Genomic DNA, 21,883 nt, shown 5'->3' with positions numbered 1-21,883 from the left:
ATTAGCATACAGGTTTGTGAGCCCCGGTAATCCCAGCATATCAGATGGACTGGTTACAGTTCTATCCTGTGGCTGATATATTAACAAAGGTTTACAAGGGCAGAGCACTACATATGTAAGTTTGGCCTTATGGCTGACCTTACAATGCACTTAGTATCCTGCACAGGGAGTAATGCTGCAGCCACTCCTACAAGCCATTTATTCCAGCTAACGACCGTCAAGCACTCATAAATCAGCATTAGGAACCTCTTTGGCCCTCTCTCTCTCGTTTAGTTTCTTTGGCTCCCTCCTTTCCTTATATTTTTTCTCTCTTTGTCTCATGCCTTCTTGTCTTTGCCCTTGTCCACCCATTTTTATATTTTACCTCTGACATTTTACAATCTTTAAACCTACAACTCTTCGCATCCCAACTTTCTCCCTCTTTGTCTGTTTGTACGAACGTATCTCACTCTATTTCCGTTGATCTGTTTTTTTTTTTTAAGTATCCTCTTTTTCTGTCTCTATTTTCTTTCCTTGTTTACTCTTCACTCTTTTTTTTCCACCCTTCCTGTTGTTTATGTATCTCTCCTCTAACCCCCTGCCATCCATCCTCTCTTACCCTCTCCTGAAAATTCCCTTCCCTGCAGATAGAGACGTGTCCCTGAAATGTCTAACCTGGTATTGGCACCTCTATTGATTTTAATTAAGCTAATTAGTTCATTATTCCAAGGATCAAACGGGGGCATCCATTACTGCATAGAAGGAGACTGGGGGTTGGTGGGGATATGGGAAGGGTGGGGGCAGTGGAGTTAATATGGTAATGAAGACGATCAATTATCACTCACAGCAAAGTCATTAACAACAGCATTAGCATAGTCAACCATCGCAACCCTCTGACCTCCCTGCTCTCTCTTTCTCACACTCCCGCTCTCCCTCAAAGCAGCTGCTACATAAGCAAATGTGAGTGTGAGCAAGAGAAGGAGAGAGAGAGAGAGAGAGAGAGAAAGGTCATAAAGTTCAGAGATGGTTTTTAATGCAGACCTGAAGTGAGTTTACACATTCTCTCGCTGACTCAAACAGAGTAGTCACTACAGAGGGTCAGCGAGGTTTACAGCAACTACTTTTCTATGTCCAAAACATGAATTGTATACAGTATAGGCTTAATCAGTTATAGCAAACAAAATATATCAATATTGCGTTAAAACTAATTTCACTGAATTCCTGCCAAAACTGATACACATATATTTTAGGGCTGTCAATAAATCAAATTGTACAAAAAAATAAATAAATTTGACATTTGATTCTGAAAATGAATATTCAATTGTGAAAAAAAATAGCATAATAACTGCAGCCTGGCACACTAAACTGAATACACTGCTTGACAGTCAATGTCACTTTCATTGATTGAAAATGAAATGTAGATCAAGGTAGAACAGGCAAATAATTCAACTACAACTGTGTGGTAATAATGACAGAGAGTTCACAACCCAACTCGGCCACAGAGAGAGTGATTTGGACTTGTGAGGGAACAAATAGTTACATCTCTCGTTGTATTTGTTGAACTCTTATGGACATAATGCGCATAAATAGATATTTGAATTGTTCGAAACCTGTGTTTTTTTAGAAGGAATCATTTTTGGCTTATTTTGACAGCAATGATTTGTGTCACTATTGTCACATGGAAACAAATCAAATCTGCTCTTAATGCTCATGTAAGTGTGGCTGTGAAACTAATTAGCTGTATGAATAAAAAAAATTGCAGTCATTCTGAAAGGGGATATTTTATCAATTCCAGAAAATTTAGTCTTTCAGCGATGGAAAGGTTTCTATCCAACAGCTACAGCATGACTTACAGACTGCCTCTTTTATGTACTGTTTTGCTACAGTCAGGGAAGCAAAATGGGTCTTAAGAGTGCTACTACAGAGGGTGCTCCACATGACAGAAAGAAATTATGTTCTTATTAGCATGAATTAAGTCATGAGACCAATTTTCTCATTTGGTTCTGAGATTTTAATAGCCCCTGCTCTGTGGTTTATGGGGAATGTCATAAATAGTCACTGGAATCACACACAGAAATGGAGACACTCATCACAGCTGGAGTCCTCCCAGCATTCAGTTAGCAAATTTGTAGTTGACACTTGTTTTAAGCTATTTGTTCTTTTCTCAGATATGAATAAGACAAAAATAAATTAGGTCTTATTCATTAACCCAGTCGTTTCTAAACAAGGACAGCTAACAAGCATGGCAAATGGGAAACTTCCACTCAAAGGTGCAGCAGAACAGAATAACACATCTCCAGTGCAGACAAAGAATCTCAAAAATATGTTTACAAATGTGCGGGTGCTTTGACTATGACTGTTAGGGTAATAATTTGAAAACTGTGTGGGAATGGTGAGATGACAGGTTGAGTGGATCAAAGAGAGGGTCAGTGATCCCAAATGATCCCTACTGATCTGTTCTGATCTACACTGATCCCCCTCAGGCCTTCACAGTCCCCTGTACTGCCCTGCAGGCCAGGGGCTAAACTCTGGGAATTAAACCATGTACCACAAAGACAAACATTCACTGCGATTTACACAGTATACACATAATGTATGAACAAAGTGTACCAAATTGCTAATTTAAGACAGATCAACCGAAGAAAGAAAAAGTCGAGACAGCAGAAAAAATGGAATAAGACTCACTTCAAGGCTGTGTGTGTGTCCAGTTTTCTGGATGAATTGTGTAATGGAGCTCATGTCTGATCTCAGATGTTGAAGATGATGTCTAAGCTCTAGGGTTGTCCTCTGTTGATTCAGGTCCTGAAGAAGTCATTGAGAGATAATAAATTAGAGCCACAGGACTGACAATGAGGAGACAATGAGAAAAAAAGATAAAATCCATGAAACCTTTTGACCCTCCACTCGGCCTTCATAATGCTAAAAGACTTAAGGCTGGTTTATGCTAGAAAAGAACTGATTCATATGACATATTTTCAGAACATGTTTTCCAGCACTGTCAGATGTGTTTTCCAACCATGTCGGATTAAAGAAATCTTGATCTGTGATCTTTTGATCTGATAGACAAAAGATCAGATAGTGACCAAAATAGGAATTTACACCAGGGGGCCAAAATAATGCGCAGAAAATTCTCTAGTTGAGAAATCATGGAGAGACCTATAAGTGGGGCAAAATATGGTGAGATAAACTGACAATGGTTTGACCCTGGTCATCTAAGTTGTCCTAATTACATATCTAAAATTAAGGGTGAGTCCTATATCCATCCTCCAACTGTCATTGAAACCTAAAATTGGCAACCATCTACCTAATAAAAGCGTTTTTAAGCAAGATACTGAATTCCTGCCAGCTGGAGAAGTTGCTCTATGGCTGCCCTTGTGCCTTTGACCTGCCTGGAATAAAGCTAGAGGAAAAAACATTTCTACAGGGATCAATAAAGTGCCAGTTTTATTGCATTATATGATTACTAATCCTTATGCTGCCAAAAGCTGCCAAAACGACTGTCCAACAAGCGTATCACCCAGATGATTGAAGGAAATGACTAAATAGGAAGTTTCCCCATAAGTTTTCCAAACACTCCTCAGCCCTAATAATAATGCTTTTTATTATAACTGAATGACACAAAGAAAGTTCAGCATTTTCCGTACATTTTTTTCCCTCACTGGAAATCTAGCTAACCATAGAAACTCATACTGGCAATAGCATCACAAGGACTGGGAGTCTACATGTAAATACAGATTCTCAATACTGCCAGCTTCCACTGCGACAACTAAATATACATCTATGTACTTCAATATCCATAATAATCTGTGTCAGTGGACACTACACTATTAGAGAGGAAGAAATAGAGCTTGATGCTGCACCTTATTGAAGGTCAATATAAAGACTTTGGTCATGAAGAAGGTACACAGAATTATTTGTGTAAGTTTTAACCTGGCTGGAGTGGCTGGAGCATCAATTCACTAAGGTTGACCAAGTAAGGACAATGATGTCACATGGGTTATTAATAGTGCAGAAGGTAAATGGATTTATACATTTTTCTCATATATGTGTCTAAACCTTCACATGCTAAAGGACTTGTCCTATAACTGACTTATAGGGTACTACAGGTTAAGACAGATGTTCAGTCTTATTCACAGAGTACTGTTTGATGATATGACATCTGGATGACAAATAGACAACAGACTAATTGCAGCAGTCTACAACAGAGAAAACAAGCCTTGGATTTCATGACATTATGACCACAAAACTAACTCTGTTTAGTGTCCATTACAGTTCAACCCTATTGTGCATCAACAAGGCCATACACTACGATTCAATCAGACGTTAGCCAAGCTCCCATTACAGAGCTCACTGCATCGTTTACATGGTGGAACGGTCCATAAGTAGCTCTAAATGCTCTTCATTTGATTGGATTTCACATTATGGACATCAGAGCAGAAACACACTATTGTCCCCTGACTACCCTAATAGACTGTTGAGTGAGGCAGTCCATTTGTTTGTATTTGTTTACCAATCTAGACCTTGAAAACATACAAAGTAACATAAACAGATATTGAGAGCATCATTCAAGAAGGGTGAAAATGGAGATTCAAAAGCTTGGTAGATGGGTCAATAGCACAGCAACAAACTATTATGTTCCCTCAAGTTGTGTCTCTTTGGCTGCCAAGAGAAGCTGTTACTGTCAGGAACAATCAGTTCAAATTGTTCCTCAACAAATTCTTCTTCACCTATTTCCCTTAAGTAGTCATTTTTTTAGTCTACAAGAAAGAGCAAAATAAATTGATCCAGAGTCTAAAATCCTCTACTTATAATAATACATCTGAAAACTAATACAGGTCTTAGCCATTTTCACCATTCTGTGAACATATATTATGCTATAGTTTGCAAAAAAACATAATGCACAGCCTAGTCAATAAAGGAATCTGAGAAAGCCCTGTGGAAGAGAAGCTACAGAGATGCTGGTATTTTTTTGTTCCTAAGCAATGCCACAATATGAGATAAGATAAGATAGGATGATAAGATAAGATAAGATAAGATAAGATAAGATAAGATATTCCTTTATTAGTCTCACAGTGGGGAAATTTGCAGCATCACAGCAGCAAAGTGTACACAAAGAAAAAAAGATTGTCAAATGATAAGAACCAAACACTTAAGAGATGATAAATAATATAATAAAATATAATATAATATTGACATTAAATACTAAATATACAAGATACAAAATACAAAACGTAGCAGCAGGTAACTTGTATTGCGCATGGTGGATTGTCAGTCTTTGGTGTGTGAGGTCACTGAGTGCAGTGTTTGTTGTAAAGTCTGACAGCAGCAGGAAGGAAAGACCTGCGGTATCTCTCCTTCACACACCATGGGTGCAGCAGCGTGTCACTGAAGGAGCTGCTCAGTGCTGTCAGAGTGTCTTGCATGGGGTGGGAGATGTTGTCCAACAGGGATGATAGCTAAGCCATCATCCTCCTGTCACCCACTACCTTCACTGGGTAGAGGGGGCATCCCAGAACAGAGCTGGCCTTCTCGATCAGTCTGGTGAGCCTTTTCCTGTCAGCAGGGGAGATGCTGCTGCCCCAGCAGATCACACATTAGAAGATGGCTGATGCCACCACGGAGTCATAGAAGGTCCTCAGGAGTGCCCCCTGCACTCCAACAGACCAGGGTCTCTGTAGCAGATACAGCCTGCTCTGTTCTTTTTTCAGTCCAGTCCAGTTTATTGTTCAGATGAACACCCAGGTAAGAGTCCACTATCTCAATGTCCATTCCCTGGATGTTCACCAGTGTGGGAGGAGCGTGTTTCTGTCTGCGGAAGTCCACCACCAGCTCTTTGGTCTTCCCAGCGTTGTTCTGGAGGGGGTTCTGCTGGCACAAGTCCACAAAGTCCTGGGTCAGTTCTCTGTGCTCCCTGTCATCCCCATCAGGTATGAGGCTGAAAATGGAGGAGTCATCAGAGAACTTTTGCAGGTGGCAGTGAGTGGAGTTGTAGGAGAAGTCTGAAGTATAGAGGGTGAAAAGGAACGGAGCCAGAACTGTTCGCTGTGGGACTCCTGTACTGCAGATGACTCCGTCAGACACCCAGTCCTGGATCCTCACATTCTGCGGTTGGTTGGTGAAGTAGTCAAGGATCCATGTGGTGAGGTGACGGTCCACTCCCGTGCAAAGTATTGTATTGACCAGTGTAGAGCGCACACAAAACTAGCCCTCTGACCTTCTCCATAACAGCAGATACTTTGATGTATAATTTGCCATAATTACTTTTCTGTGTTAAAAATCTACTCAGAAGAGAGCATATTGATAGAAGCCTGGCTGGAACTGAAATTGAACAATACCTTAAGGTCACTGCATCAAGTGGTGATGATGTCTTTATTACCCTGCCTTGCACTGACAAACTTGGGGAAAAAAAGGAAAAAAAAACTTTTTTTGCACACAGCTTTCCACCTCCAGTCCACTATGAATGAATCCTAATTTGTAGTTTCCTCTAGAAAATGGTTGGTGCCACAAACTTAAAAGATAATTATAGAGGACCTTCCCTGCCCTACTTCTTTTCAGTTTACTATCCTGAAGAGTTCACTGTATCTTTAACACCACGTCTCACGAAAGAAACTATTCAATAAAGTGATATTATTCTGTCTAAACAAAGAATTGTTTTTCATTGCATAACTGTTAACTGCATTCAGTGTGATCTCAACTGATTGGATTTTATAAAGTTGACAAGACCTTGGACTCGAGTAATGTTCGCAAATAAGGGTTCCTGGAGACAATGGTACTGCAGAATAGAAAAAGCCAGGAGCTGTTATTCTCTGTCTTTTTCTCTCTCGCCTGTTCTCACTTTTGAAAAACTGATTACCACTTGTGTTCATGGTTAACTAACCCTAACCCTGGTTATACAGCAAGGTTATATGAAGGTATGTACATTTATTTGTATGTATTCAAAAGGAAATAAGTTGGGTTTGCAACCAACATTTATGTTGCAAATCTTTGAAAAGCGTCACCTGTATAGTATAGCTTGGTTTTTCTTTTACTTTTTCTTATGTTCTTTATGTTGTGCACACACAACGGGCCATGGGGTGAGCTCCAAAATATTCTGTAGGTATAAAATCTAAATTTCCAAACTTGTCTTTTATACACCAGTCAGATGTTCTCATGTATTTCAAGTTGATGTGGGTATACTGGGAAATATGTCTCTAAAAATATTCTACATTTCTTTTAGAAATGTATTTATTCTACATGTATTGAAACCCTTTGTCGCGTTACTATTTACTGACTAGGTCATTACAACAAAATGGTATAAAAGCATTTAGAAAACCTTACATCCAAGATACAATCAGAGGTGTGTAGCTTCATTCCCAGCTTATTGGAAGCTTCCATCTGAAGATCCTCAATGGTCTGAACCAGCACATGGGTCTGGTCTGTGAGGTCATTCACATAAGATCGCAGGAAATCCTCTTTCTTCTGAAAGAATAATAGCACAGCAGGATCAAACTGTGGTTTATTTGTTGTGTAACAAGACGACAGTAGAACCATGCAGTGTTTTTCTACGATACAAATTGTTTTACTTTGTTAAATCAGTCAAATAAATGAAAAACAAAATCCATGTTTAAAGCAAAAGAGCAGTAAAAACATAATTTGTGCACCACAAATTATGTTCAATCATATGGGCCACTGACTGACAAAAAACAGTTGTTTTCCTTAATGATTACATTTATATACAACTGTTTTGCATTAGTTTGATATGCTTTGGGGGAAACATAATTGCATTCTCTATTAACGTATCAACAGAATATTAATAGGAAACATATCTGCAAAATGCTCGCTGACAAAGTTTTTCCATTTGTTTTTCATGGCAACTAGATCATGATCACCAATTTATAGTTATGTTTAGGCAACTAAAATATATGGTCATGGTGTAATATTAAATAGTCAAAAAGCTGAATTACAGCATGGGTAGGGACACCAACCTACAGTCTACAGCAATACACCCTCCCATTGCCCCCTAACTTCCTCCTTGCAACTTTTTACAATGCAATAACAATATCACACACTTTCCTGTATCAGGACAAAAGGTTGCTAGGGATAACAAGTCACGATTGCAAATTGCAAATTAACTTAATGTAGTTCTCCTACTGGCAAAATCTGTGAATTAATAAACAGAAAAAACAGGGAACTAAATGCTTCCAATGATAGCCTCACAAGAGAAACATGACAGATCCCCAGATAACCAGGACAACACAATATGATAGTTTATGTTTTATCTAAAAGGAAGCTACACTGGTTGGAGAGTCAATAGTCTCATAGGGCAGGTTGTGATTCTTTTATTTTGGGTCAAAAATACACATCTGAAGCCAACTGACCTGTGACTGTGGTGGTGGTAGTGAAATCCTGAAATCCACTGTTGATCTATAAAGATACCATCTAACAGCCGTCTGTCACTCACTCTACCACCATTTAGTTAATTACATATCGAATTATAACCATGGGTTTATTCTTGACTTCAATTTCTTGTGTTAATCATTGAGGAGTAATGAAACGGTTTTGATATTGAAAACATTGTTTTACTTCCGAAAACCACTATACAAGACTAGTCCTGCCAGACAAGGAGATCAGATACTCTTGGCTTTCACGTAGCAATGCACATGGGATTTACAACAAATGACCTCTGAACTGTATTATTAGAAAGGAACACTTCATGAGCAGGCAAGAAGAGGTAGTTTGACAGGCATTAGGTCAGGCTCAGAAATATGCTATTCACTGTTGCTGCTTTGTGACTGAAAGAATGCACATATTTCTAAGTTCAAGTGTGTTGTTTACATATATATATATATATATATATATATATATATATATTACATCTGCGCAATTCTTCAGTACAGCCTCTCCGGTCATTCTTTTATCTCAATTAGAAGACTTGCATGTGCACCTATCCCTTAAAGGGATTGTACAGTTAGCCAGATACCCAACACATACAATGATTGCAGAGCCATTGAAATTCAGAATCATTTTGTCCTGGAGGAGCACCTGTACATCTGTTTGCATAAACAGTTGTCCCCTACAGCCAAAAAAAGTCTACAAGCAGTTTATACCATCCCCTGACACAAAATATAACAGGGTTGTATAGCTTCAGGGAGAGTAACTTTACAAAGATGGTAGATGTGACAGTATCTAAGATAACATTTCCAAGTTAACATTTTTTTTTAACATATTTTAAAATGTGAAACTGAAAATGTTGCCATTATATAAAACTCAATGGCATGTTGGTTTCATGTTTTGCAGCTTTGGAACAAGGAGGAATTCGTATTAATGGTGACTGCACCCAGGCAGAAGAAAAAAAATGTTTATATGGATTCTTTAATTGGGAGGTTGTTCAAGTGTTTTAACATGGAAACATCATAAACGTAGAGTGGGTTCATGGATGAATGGGCATTGTGTTTTCAATGGACAAGCTTTATGATTAACTGCCCACATCAACCTTCGGACTTGGGAGCTCCTGGGTTCTAAACACATAACCTTGTTAAGCAGGCCCTCAACTGGGGCCGGCTAACTGAAACCCATCTCTGAAACCTTGTTACACTTGCTTTGATGCAAAGCTCAGCTCACACAGGCTACATTCTGTACCTAAATGATGTCACATCACAATCCTGATGATTAGAAACCTCTCTTTTTTAAATATGAGTGTGGATCTATGTTCCTGATCTCTGCCGCTCAGATGGAAACATAATGCAATTTGCCACCTGTTACAAGTGCTGCGGCTTTATGAAAGCACCCCTGTGCTTCCTGCTGTCATTTGTCTGACAGGACAGAGGTCATCTTCTGATGCCGGAGTCACAGTGGACAGGATGCTCTTTGATTTGTATTGGATGGATGTTAACCTAATGACAATAGATGTCGGCAGAAGACTACACATCCTGTAAAGACTTTGGTTCTAAATGCCGTGCTCAATAACGCTTTTTTTAAAAAACCCGACTGGGCCCATGAATACAATCCAGGGTCCAGGGTCCTCCTGAGTAGGCTGAAGTTTCCCCAGTAAAATGAGCAACGGTGTGATTTACAAGATACAGTATCTTTATTTGATCATGTCTGATCAGACACTGTCCTTTCAGTGACCTGAATTAGCTGAAACAGACCCAACAAAAGTGCAATGTTTCTGACAGGGTGAGAATTTTCTGGTCCTGGTGGGTAGCGCAGCATATGGCCAATATGGATTCAGAGACCATAGACTGTATGCAAAGATGGGAGTAGCTTCTGTGACATCACCTATAGGTTTCTGAAGAGCAGTTTTGAAGCTTAGATTGAGCTGCTCCCCTGTCACCATCTTAGCAGTGCCTGACTCTGAGACTTCGGTTCATGCTAGTTTAATAACTGTGGTAAGCATATGCTCCCATTAGCATCATTAGCACAGCTGGGCGTTTTGGCTCAAAGGCTAACCCAAGGCTAATTAATTTGCTTGCTAATTAGCTACTTAACAAGCTACAGTAACGAGCCAAGCATGGTGAGCGTAGACACCAACACATGCTAATTAGAGCTAACATATAAGTCCAATATCACTAGAATTTCACTCACCTCAAAAAACAGGAGCACAGACATCCTCACATTAGCTAGTCAATTAACCACACAATAAGCCATATTATTTGTCCGATGTTTGCATGAAAAATCCTCCAAAAGGCTCCAACACCTCTTTTGTTGGGTCTGTTTCATACATAGCCTAGATGTCACGTTAAGTGACTTGAATTAGCTGAGGTAACACTGAGCAGACAGCTGGTGGCTAGACACAGAGTAACAAGCCAAATGTGTCAGCATTCACCTGTCACCCAAGCAACCACATCCTCAATTATGCTTAACTTTAAGCCTTAACAAAATTTAAACAGGTGACTTGTATAAAAATTCACCCCATGTGCCTTGGTCATGAAGGGGGAAATTAGCTATGGAGACCCAAACCGTTCTTTGTTCTAGGCTGTAAACAAGCTGTAAAGTTGGACATTTTAATGTGAGTGTATGGGGATTTACTCACTTTTGGGGCCGCCTCAAGTGGCCATTCGAGGAACTGTTTTTTGCACTTCCATGTTGGCTTAATTTTTCAGCCCTGGAAGTTGCAGGGGGAGGGGAGGGAGTACAACACAGGCTATTTATTCTGTTATCTGAACGCCTCACATGGCTGCATGAAGAGAAGCCTCTTGTCCAAAGTCAAACAGGTGTGTGGCCAAAAATTAGTTCCTTTGAAAAGAGTAAAATAAGGCGCTCTAATCTAAAACTTACCTATGGTGAAAGCAAGTGATTTTACCTACCCTGGCCCAAGCAAAGCATATGTAAGGGAAACACTGATGTAATCAGGAGAAGCGTCCCGGGATGCTTCATGGTTACAATGAACTAACTAACAAACATGTGACAGAGGGTCAAGCAGATATGTCACCCTGCCTGACGTAAATTTTCACACTTTTAAGTCATAATTAGCTATAATGGCAGCGGTGGGATTCGAACCCACGCCTCCAGAGAGACTGGAGCCTAAATCCAGCGCCATAGACCGCTCGGCCACGCTACCGTGAGAAAGCATTGTGTAAAGGATATTTACTCACCTGAAGCAGCTCCTCCCGGGTCACAGTGGGGTCTAGTTCCAGCCATCTCAACCTCTGTTCGTAAAGTCCTATGAACTCGTTTAGAAGCTGTTTCACGTTGGTTGTCTCAGTCTCAGGACTTTGGATGGCAACTTTCAGCTGTACTTCTCCTGAGGGAGATGGTAGGTTCAAAGTATCCCTTCCCTGTCCCGACAGCTTCGAGTTTTTCCCTGGCTCTTGTGTTGTTGTCTTTTGGCTCATTCTTAAACAAGTTTTCACCATTACCCGTGTTGTTTATGAAACAAACCGCTGAATTTGAGAAAGCTAACAAACGTTAAGTAACACTCATTATCACGACTCTTCACTGTGGTTAAACTTTTGAACAGCCCTGTAGTTTACATGATTAGACCACTGAAGACCAACCCGCAGAAAGTCAATGCCTGGCATTTTGAGTGCATGTAAGACGTTATCTGTGTTACTTCATGTGAATTACCGTGGCTTCACCGATAACTCGGTCGCTATGTGTTGTTACTACAACGGAGGTTGTGAATGCATTACTTCCAGACGCTTACCCCTGCAGTTTGCCGCTGCTTTGGCGCTGGAAGATCTGATTGGCTAATTTTGACCACGGGATTCGCAACCGTGACGTATCTGCACACCATTGGTGAGTTTTCTTTAAGAGGCGGGATGAATTTTTGCAACCCGGAAATACTGTTTGTTTTCGTTGTATCAGGGAAGACTGGGTTACATTGACTTCACCCCTCACCTGAAAAGAAATGGGTAAATATATATTCGTTATGTTGCTTAAAAAACATTAATGTCTACACTATTTTCTTCAATACCCTCGTGTTTCCACTGGAAGCTCAAATGCGGCATGTCTGCTTCGTTTAAACGGTGTAAAGTCTTGTGGTCCTTCGTTATCACCTCCGTGTTTCTGTGTACTGTCAGTGTTGTGTTTTTAAAGCGCTATATGCTCCTTTTTTCCCTTGTGTTTGCATTTAAAATCAACTCCATTACTGATGTATATCGATGTGTATTGTGCATATGGTTCAAACGACCAACAACTGTGAATTAGTATTCAATGTGAGTTTGTCCAGATATATTTACCAACTGCAACTTTGGATGGTAACCTTGTGGCTGTGTATTCCTTCAAGAGTATGTTCCACTGCTCTGCACATAATTCCATTATTCCCCTAAATAATCAGTGCCAGAGATCAAAACTTTCCACACTGAGATTCAAGGCAAAGTTGATCTTATTGATTTTCAAGTGAGTACTCACTTCATTTCTCTCATCCCAATCATCACTCCTGTACTCTTATCTGCCTCTTGGTTATATCTCTCTTTTCCAGTGGCTTTGACTTCACTGCTTTCACACACTCTGCCAAAACCTAATCCCCACTATGATTATCTCATAATGCTCCTGCCTTATTATCAAAATGGAGCAGATTTGGGTTTTGTTTTTGTTAAAGACTGATGGGCACAAGCTAAAAAATTAAGAGACAATGCATTATGAAGAGAATGTAGACCATCTGATTGCATGAGAGTGAAGTGTAGTCATGTGTCTCTGGAACGAAACACTTAGTGTAATGAGTGTGTTTTTAAGGGAGTCACTGAAGTTAGATTGGGCTGTGATGTCACTCTGGGGTCATAAGGTCATTTAATACAGTTTCCAGATGAAGGCAAGTGATAAAGGCAGTGGGGTTATCTGCAAACTTGGAAAGAATTTCGCCCCAGGGTACAATTAAGGGTTCTATTTTCATACCAATAATGCCAAAGGTATTCAATTTAAAATGATAAGAAACAGAAAAGCAATCTAATCTTCACATTTTAGAAGCTGTAATCAGCAATTATAATGCATTTTAATGGATAATGTGTTATCAAATCGTAATTTTTCCCTTCGTTTTGTCTGGTTTGTTGTTTTCTTTGTTGTTGTTTTCTTTTTTATTGTTTTGTTTTTTACTTGCCAGCTTTACATATGGTAATATACTGATAGGAACTGGCAGATATAAAACTGTTATTACGAAGAGGCAATGCATGATATTTTCTGAGCATCCAGTATGCAAAATTAATTTTGATAAAGTCTACATCATATTCAGTTATCTCTTAAGTATCACAGTATTTTTTCCATATTTGCATTGCACTAGCTGTACATTGCCAGAAGGCACATTATTTTCTTATTTTTGCAGGAAATCAATGCATTAAACTTCCAAATTGAGATGAAAGTATAACATGTCAAAATGTCATTAGGGCTATAATTTTGCAGCAGTCCAGTTCTCCAAATTGATTCACAGATACATATCGAAGAAGAATTCCTAAAACTAGTATCAGTAGGTTTTATCTGTTCTAGCAGCTGCTTGAATCTCTCATCCTGCATATTTTCATAGATTTTATAGGAGACAAAGAAACAGCTCCCACTCAGTTTAGAATTTTCCACTTCTACACACAATTTAATTGCTACACAGATTAAAAAAGCAGGCAAAATGTTTCCTCTTTTATTAACACTATGTTATTCATGCATAAAGAGAAGCGAAGAAATGTGATGATCAAATATTCCTCAGGATAACACATTTTATTTGCATGAGGTGAGGCCCCGGTACTTTCTCATTGACTCCTAAGAAAGACACAACTTCAGTTCTCTCATTTATTAGTTCCGCTTTTTCTTCCACGTTCATTGTGCCTCTCTGGGCTCTAAATGTTTCATGACTTTTTAAGTTGTTTTTTGCAAACCCCTGTACTTATTACTCATACAGCCTTAGCATACTCAACCTTCGTACTCACGAAATCAATTAATTCTCTTAAATAATTTACCTTCTGAGCAAACCAGATTAAGCAGAGCAGATTTTTGTGTGTCAGATGTGGTGTTCTAACTGATGTGTATTTTTTTTTTTTTTTTTTTTTTTTGTTCAGGCATTAACTTGGCCCTTACCCCATGGCTCGGAGGAGTCTTGGGTGATTAGAGAGAGAAGAGAGCCTTGATAAAGCATTAGTGTGTGACACACATACACACACACAGCCTGAAGACCCCTCTGTGCATTTGCACACATTCATTTTTCATGAAACAGACTCATAACAATTAGTCTGGTTACCGCCTGGGTAATCTTAGCGTCCCTGTAATGCCTGTGGTCTGCTGTATGACATCACTGTCTTAAAAGTTCTAAATCTGACATTCTCATCCGTTTTCATGGTGAGGACATTAGCAGGCCTTGGCTAATAGGCTCGCGCTCGTTCCAGGCGAAAGAAGGGCAATAAAGTGAGGGGGCGGGAGAGAGAAAAAAATGAGACTGGACTGCTCTGAGAAATAGGTTTTATCCACCACAGCTTTTACACAAATTAATTTACATGAGCAAGAGAAGAAAATGTAAAGTTGTAATCCAGCATGCTTTGCCAGTACATCGCCTATTTCTCACTACAAGCATCATAGAAACCCAAGTGAACGTTTATGCATTATTTCAGCAAATATATCATGCTAACAACCATAGATAAGTGCTTAGGAATTTGAGCACTACGCCATGCCAGGAGCTAAATCGAGACTTTTGGCCACACAGTTTCCAACTGCCAACTTTCAGTAGCTTTGTGAGTGGCTTCAGAGCATTTGTCTGTTGCAGAAAAAGCAAAATGCAATCCCCTGGAGACACTCCACCTTCCTAGAATCCCCCAGTCTTTAGTCCCCTGCCCTAAACACCCTCATACCATCCCTAGATACCAAAGCCAAGGTCAAGAAGAAAGTGCAGCCTTCCTCTGTCTATAGGCTATTCCCTGGATGCCCGCACCTCAGTATAGCTGAGACATGTATGCTTCGGGAATGTTCCCTCCTCCTTTATTGTGACCATCAGTATGAAGGTCAGCTCCTAGGGAGAGGTTTGTGCTTATCTGTTTTTTCCCTTCCCGCATTTTTTCTCCTCAGCTATCTTTGCCCCCAGTTTCTTTTCTTCACTGTATCAGTAGACAGTAGCTCAGAGCTCCCAGCTGGGGGTTTCATGACGTGTTGTCTGACGTGTCGGTCTTCTTTTTCCGTCTCTTTTTCGATCTGTCTTTCTGTTGAGTAGTTGTCATTACAGCCCGTTTTCTAGTTTTTAGAGGACCCGGTACAGCTGCAAGACTTCAGTCTGATGCTCTGTAGACTTTTGTTGCCTCTTCTCTCCTTCCTCACACTGGTCAAGGCACCCATTTGCCTTGAAGCGATGTAACGGTGTGTTTCCAGTTAGAATGGATGTTGTTGTTGTTGTTGTTGTTGTTGTTGTTGTTGTAGTAGTCTGTAAGCTATGGCAGTCAGCCTTGAGTCAGAGTATTATCTTTGTCTGAACAAGATGCACAGGCTAAAGGAACAAGGGGAGGAAAAAAACTCTCATCTGACCTGAATCAAAATACCCTTTAATATTCCAAGGAAAATGTTTTTAAACTATTTTATACAGCTCTGATAGAAATGCAAGACCCCAGACTTTTCAGGTGATTTTTCTGTTGATTTTCAGTGAACTCCTCTAACCTGCTTTTAGTTGTCAGTTGCCAATTCGGCAAGAGAGGACATTTTGTCTGTGGGTCAGTTTGTTGTCTGACCCACGAGAGAATTATCAATATATCGTGTGTGTGTGTGTGTGTGTGTGTGTGTGTGTGTGTGTGTGTGTGTGTGTGTGTGTGTGTGTGTGTGTGTGTGTGTGTGTGTGTGTGTGTGTGTGTGTGTGTGTGTGTGTGTGTGTGAGAGAGAGAGAATACATCACAGAAAGCGTCTGTCAGTTTGTATCTCTGTATCTGTATACGTTTTGTGTGCAAATGCTGTACTGTCTGTCCTCTAACACACACCATGTCAGTACTCTGTAAACACTTGCACTGACTGTGACTTTTGACTATTACATAAGAAACATGGATTTCCAGCTGTCCACGGTAAAAGCCCTGTAAATTCAAATGCTTAATTTTTATAGGCAGCCCAGCATTGACTGAAGTGTCTGCTTGTTATATATTTGCCAAGTGCTGCAAGTCTGAAGGGAAGCTGTCAATAGCAATCCCAGCTATTGATATGGCAGTGGGCAGGAGATGTTACTTGGCCCCCGACTCCGGCATCCCTCTGATCCCTCTACATCATAATTACATTAATATTGACAGACCCTTGACAATAGTCACATTACTATTGATAGGTGGCTGTCAATACCGTGTTTGCCCAAATAAAACATATTCATTCATAACTTGTAAACTGCTCGATAAAAGGCTTTGAAAAGAATATTGGACCCGGCCGGGTTTACTTTCCCGAGAGGGCTGCTGCTGTGACAGGGATTTCCACCACCTGGCTGTGTGTGTGTGTGTGAGAGTATGTGTGTAACTATGGACTGATAGATTAATTTAGCTCTGTATTAGAGCTCTGCATAGATCAAGGCTACCCTTGACATACATATAGTCACACACACATGCACCCATAAACACATACACACACAGGCACATACACACACAAAGGCACATAATCTGCACATTTTCTCCCATCAAGGAAAAACTTTCAGATTAAGCTAAACAAACGGAGCCTGTTTATTGGTTAGCATACACATTCAGACTACCTCTCTTTTTTTTTTTTATTAATCCAAACTCTACTTCCATCACAGGCGAGGTTCTAGTCACTAAACATGGCAGCATTTCAAATGCAGCTCAATGAATTTGTCACACCTGCTTACTTCAGCGTGAATTCACTCTTTTTTCATTCATTTGCTAATTCTAACTTAGTTGGACGGTGTACCCTGGCTCTATTGAAACATCATGAATACACAGATGGTCCTGTGCACCACAATAAGCCCAAGCACTGCCATCATATATTAGAATGTTTTTTTTACCTCCTTGAGAAACGTCTAAAGTGACCATCATCTTTCTCTCTTTATGTCAAAACTGCCATATTTACCAAGCTGAAATCTCTTTTAAAGCCTTGTGACAAATCCTGTTCAGCGAGACACTCAAGCCACTGTCAAAATAGGGCCTCTCTGTGGCCCTCTTGCTCTGTCTCTCCTTGCGTTAGTTAGTCTTCCACTTCTTAAGCGTTTCATTTGAGGAAAGGGCAGATAAAACTGGGGGAACTGTGAGCAGTTTGGAAACGTATGCAGCACAAAATAGTCCAGGCGTCGCAATGGTGAGATCCCATATGGAGTCAACTCTAGGGGGAAGAAAATTGTTCCACATTTGGCAGATGTTTACGGTGTACCAGAGACTGTGCCGTTAGCCTAATCCCTAGTGATGTGATTTGTACACACACCCCTATCTCCAGAGGGAGCAGGCACCAAGAGCCCCTGGGCTTTGCCTCCTCTGTGTGTGTGTGTGTGTGTGTGTGTGTGTGTGTGTGTGTGTGTGTGTGTGTGTGTGTGTGTGTGTGTTGGGTTGTGTGTGTTTATACACTGGAGAGAGCAGACTAAGACCCCCTGCTCCTCTGCATTGCGCAGCTCAAAGGTTGCATTAAGGACGGGTTTTACATGTGAAAAGTGATTTCCGTTCCTATGTATAAAGAAAAAATAACCTTCCTAACAGGATGGGCTTCACCTCCGGGGCCTCATTCCTCCAGGAACCGAGCTGTCCTTTAAATATATGGGCCTCTGTCTACATTTTGTTCATGTTCATAACTCCTATAGATCAAGTATGGTGTTGCCCATATTTTAATTTAACATTCCTAGTATTCATTTGTCTCTTTTGCACACTTATACACTTCAGCAGAAAGAGTTTTTTTTTCTTATTTTATCAGCATCTAGAAAAATTCAAAAAAAATTCAGCCTGTAACAAACTAATAATCTCAATGTTGTTGAATGTTTTTGTGCATGATATACAAACTGCAAAATTTGAGTCACTTGAAAAATATGATTAATTCATATATCCCTATGTATTTTTCCAGCAGGTTTGGTAAGCGAGGAAAACCAAAAAGGGACAGCCGGACGCTCTGGTCCAGAAAGTGGCGATGAGCTGCAGACCCCGGTGTTGCGCATCAGCCAGCTGGATGCCCTCGAGCTAGACTCAGCCCTTGAGCAGCTGGTATGGACCCAGTTCTCCCAGTGCTTCCAGAACTGCCGCCCCGGCCTTCTCACTCCTCTGGAGCCTGAGCTGAGGGCTTTGCTCCAGCTGCTCCTGTGGAGGTTCACACTGTTTTCTAGCAGCGCCACAGTGGGCCAGTCTTTACTGAGCCTGCACTACCACAACACTTTTTCCTCCTCTCCCCGTTACAGACCTCTGTCCCGCAGGCAGAAGTTAGGTCTGGCCCTGCTCACCGCAGGCCCCCGCTGGCTCAAAGAGCGTTCCCATAGCCTGCTGCTGTGCTTGGGTTTGAATACAGGAGGACCCGTGTCTGAAAGAGACAGTGGTTTGCTCCAAAAGGGTCTCCGTAGTTGCCTGAACCTTATTTCTTGTATTGCCCAGCTCGCAAGTCTCATCAACTTCCTTGTGTTCCTAAGGAAAGGTTGCCATCCTGTCCTGGCTGAAAGGATTGTGGGAGCTCAGGCAGTTTTCACCAAGCCAAATGTTGTCCGGGACATAACCTACCAGTACATGAACCGGGAGCTGCTGTGGCACGGCTTTGCTGAGTTCCTCATCTTCCTGTTACCACTGATCAATACAAGGAAACTGAAGGCGACAGTGTATTCGATTGTTTTTGGGGGAGGAAGTGCTGATGGAGAGGGAGGTAGAGACGTGCACGGGGTGTGGAAAGAGTGCGGGCTATGCGGAGAGTGGCCGACCATGCCTCATACAGTGGGTTGCCAACATGTTTTCTGCTACTACTGCATCAAAAGCCACATCATTGCAGACGCTTGCCTCACCTGTCCCAAATGTGGTGCAGAAGCAGGACAGCCTGAGCCAGTCAAGATCGAGGTGGAGATGACTGGCAGGCAATGATATGAAGAAGCAGCTATGACTGTATTTATTTTGAAATTACATGGACTTTTTGAAATTAAAATGTGTTATAATTTTATAGCTGTACAGATTGAATACACATAGAGTGAACAGGCTCATGACTAACCACTCATGTTATTATGCTAATTTATCATAAAGTTTACCATATTTTGATATGAAAACATGAAGAAAAGGGTTTAACAGTCCCTGTGTTGTCAACAGCCCTCCTTTTTGAGGGTAGTCGTGTGTGTGAGTTTATGACTGGACTTCAGTCTTTATGATGTCTGTCTTTTCTGAACACACATCGACCTGCTATGTTTAATGTATGTGTGCATATATTGACAATCCTCTGCCCCTTCTGTTTCTCCAGCTGGACTTTGGACAGAACTATTTGTCTTTGGTGCACTGGACAGACTACCGAGAACCACACAGAGCATATATTTGATGAGTGAACGTGTTGATTTATGCTCCAAATTGTGTGTGTGTGTGTGTGTGTGTGTGTGTGTGTGTGTGTGTGTGTGTGTGTGTGTGTGTGTGTGTGTGTGTGTGTGTGTGTGTGTGTGTGTGTGTGTTTGTTGAAATGGGAATATTTGTTCTGATGAAAAATGCAGAAAGTCAGCTGAATAAATAATGGGAGGAATTTCTGATGCCTCTCATCATTGCCAAATTAGCATTTGTTGTGTATTTTGTGCCTAAATTGTATTTCAACATCATTAAAATTGATAGAGTGCTACCTCTTGGGTGTTTATTTAGTTAAGTGGAGGAGAGAGAGATGAGGGAAAGTTATAACAATCAGCACACTTCTCTCTAGACAGGCCTGGTCGTTCTAACTCCCATTATCCATTTTCACAGCACCCCAACATGCTCAAGATCAAGGGGGCAGCCGGGGGCTTGGATTGACTCACACACACACGCACAGACTTGACAGCCAGCCTCTCTTTTCCCTTGGCCTTTCTCTCTTTTGCTGCCTTTCCATCTCTCTCCCTCTGTAATCTCTAGGGCCCTCGCCCCTATAAGACTGTAGTAAACTGTACCAAAACCCTGGCAGTCGTCTCCTTCCTCGCAGGCGAATTACTCTCTAATCCCTGTAATGAGTCCAAAGATGCTTATTTATGCTGGAGTTAACCTCCACCAGTGAGCCCAGCCCCAGGCCAAACACACCCCAGCTGAGTGAAGCCTTTCCTGGGCTGATGAGAGGAGTGGGGTAGGGTGGGGGGGTGGGCTACCTCCCACCTCTCCTTCCCTCCCCCTTCCTCCCCTCTCCCGCTCTCATCACTAGGGTTTAATTGCTGATTGCTGAGACGATCAATCGGAACTGCAGGCGTGATAGAAAGCCTATTGCGGAGAGCTGGTCTCAGATCTACTGGCTCAGGAAGACATACACACGTTTTCACTCAGACGGGGTTAATGTTTCCGTTGAGCAGAGAGGATAAAGCATGAAATATTTGTCCTCATTAGGTGCATGAATGCCCTGAAGAATACTGTGCAGTTGGAGTGGCAGGGCTGACCGTTGCTATCTTTATTTCTTTTACAACTTCCGCAGTTCTGCAGAGTATATGTGATAGAATATATGTCCTTGGAGGTAATGCAAGTCCAAGATTGATGAATTGTATGGTTTAAAGCACATATAGAAATATTGAAACAACCCCTCTTTGGATTTAAACAAAATGCGCACCTTGAGGTGGAGTTTTCAAGATGATGATTGGTTTGACATTATGTAAAAAACACAGCTCATCACGTGGATACTGGAAAGACTGGTTGTCAATATTTTATGCACTACATTACATTAATGTACAGTGAGTCTCATAAAGCGAGATTAAGGAGATGTTTGAGATTAAGGATGCATACATGATGAACCCTAATGCCACTGGGACATGTCATTGTCTTAACATTCAGCACGACTTACAATCCAAACCTTTTTGCAGATATTACTCGACAACTCCCGTCCCAAATCCCCAGGAAAGAGAATAGATAAAGAAGAAACAGTGCATTAAAGTCTATTAATTGAGTTAGGCCATGGATTGAATTAGTTGGTAGTTGGAACAGGGCTCTGGACTTAAGGAAGGTAGCTAGGGCTCCGTTAAGCCTATCTGTCTTTGGATCTTTTCTAATTCACTGGCTCCGTGTGGAGAAGAAAAAGAGGAAGAAGCCCAGATTCCCAGCGGCTATGCAAAGCAATCTGCACATTCACACGCAGCCATTTAGGGAGCAAATTGGCCCTGTGCCCCCTCTGACGAAGGTTTTAAGAGAAAGGGAATTAGGGCGTTGAATCCCTAACTAGATCTCCTTCTTTGATGAGCCTCTTTATCCGCCTGTCCCTCATCTCCATTTCTTTGATGTGAGGCATTGATTTTCCTGATTAAATAGTTTTTAAAGTAAAAAGCTCTTCTCTGGGCTCTGTAATACTGGGTACTTTACTGTACCTATGTAGGTTCGTTTGTGTGCATGCTTGTTGAATAGTCCATCTGTAGTATTCTTTAATTGGAACAGAGCCCTTGGCTTGCAGATACTAA

General features: G+C 41.0%; 2 protein-coding genes and 1 non-coding gene across 4 annotated transcripts in view; 1 reads left to right on the top strand and 2 right to left on the bottom strand.

The window, feature by feature from the left end:
• The window catches only part of LOC130160935 (myosin-11-like), a 99,344-nt gene extending 87,291 nt beyond the window's left edge, over positions 1–12,053 (bottom strand). Inside the window, exons 1-3 of the mRNA XM_056363742.1 lie at positions 11,553–12,053; positions 7,297–7,437; positions 2,665–2,781 (exon numbers count right to left, since the gene is read on the bottom strand). Coding sequence (XP_056219717.1) covers positions 2,665–2,781; positions 7,297–7,437; positions 11,553–11,813 — 519 coding nt within the window. The 5' untranslated portion in view covers positions 11,814–12,053. The remainder of the gene's footprint in view (positions 1–2,664; positions 2,782–7,296; positions 7,438–11,552) is intronic.
• trnal-uag (transfer RNA leucine (anticodon UAG)) lies at positions 11,437–11,518 on the bottom strand. Its single transcript has one exon. It is a non-coding gene; the product is annotated as a tRNA-Leu (tRNA).
• A 182-nt stretch (positions 12,054–12,235) lies between the features above and the next one.
• pex2 (peroxisomal biogenesis factor 2) lies at positions 12,236–20,097 on the top strand. 2 transcript variants are annotated; one of them, XM_056364490.1, is made up of 2 exons: positions 12,236–12,311; positions 18,382–20,097. In XM_056364490.1, exons 1-2 carry the CDS (start codon positions 12,308–12,310, stop codon positions 19,371–19,373), a joined length of 996 nt encoding a protein of 331 aa, XP_056220465.1. In that variant the 5' UTR covers positions 12,236–12,307; the 3' UTR covers positions 19,374–20,097. The 2 variants fall into 2 exon arrangements, with proteins under 2 accessions (XP_056220465.1, XP_056220466.1); XM_056364491.1 differs by having other exon boundaries at positions 12,265–12,311; positions 18,385–20,097.
• Positions 20,098–21,883: the final 1,786 nt, after the last annotated feature.

Source organism: Seriola aureovittata, chromosome 20 (genome assembly GCF_021018895.1).
Source record: "Seriola aureovittata isolate HTS-2021-v1 ecotype China chromosome 20, ASM2101889v1, whole genome shotgun sequence".
In the NCBI taxonomy this organism is placed as follows: domain Eukaryota; kingdom Metazoa; phylum Chordata; class Actinopteri; order Carangiformes; family Carangidae; genus Seriola; species Seriola aureovittata.
The sequence above is the reverse complement of the archived record's forward strand: the minus strand, read 5'-3'. Positions and strand labels throughout refer to the sequence as shown.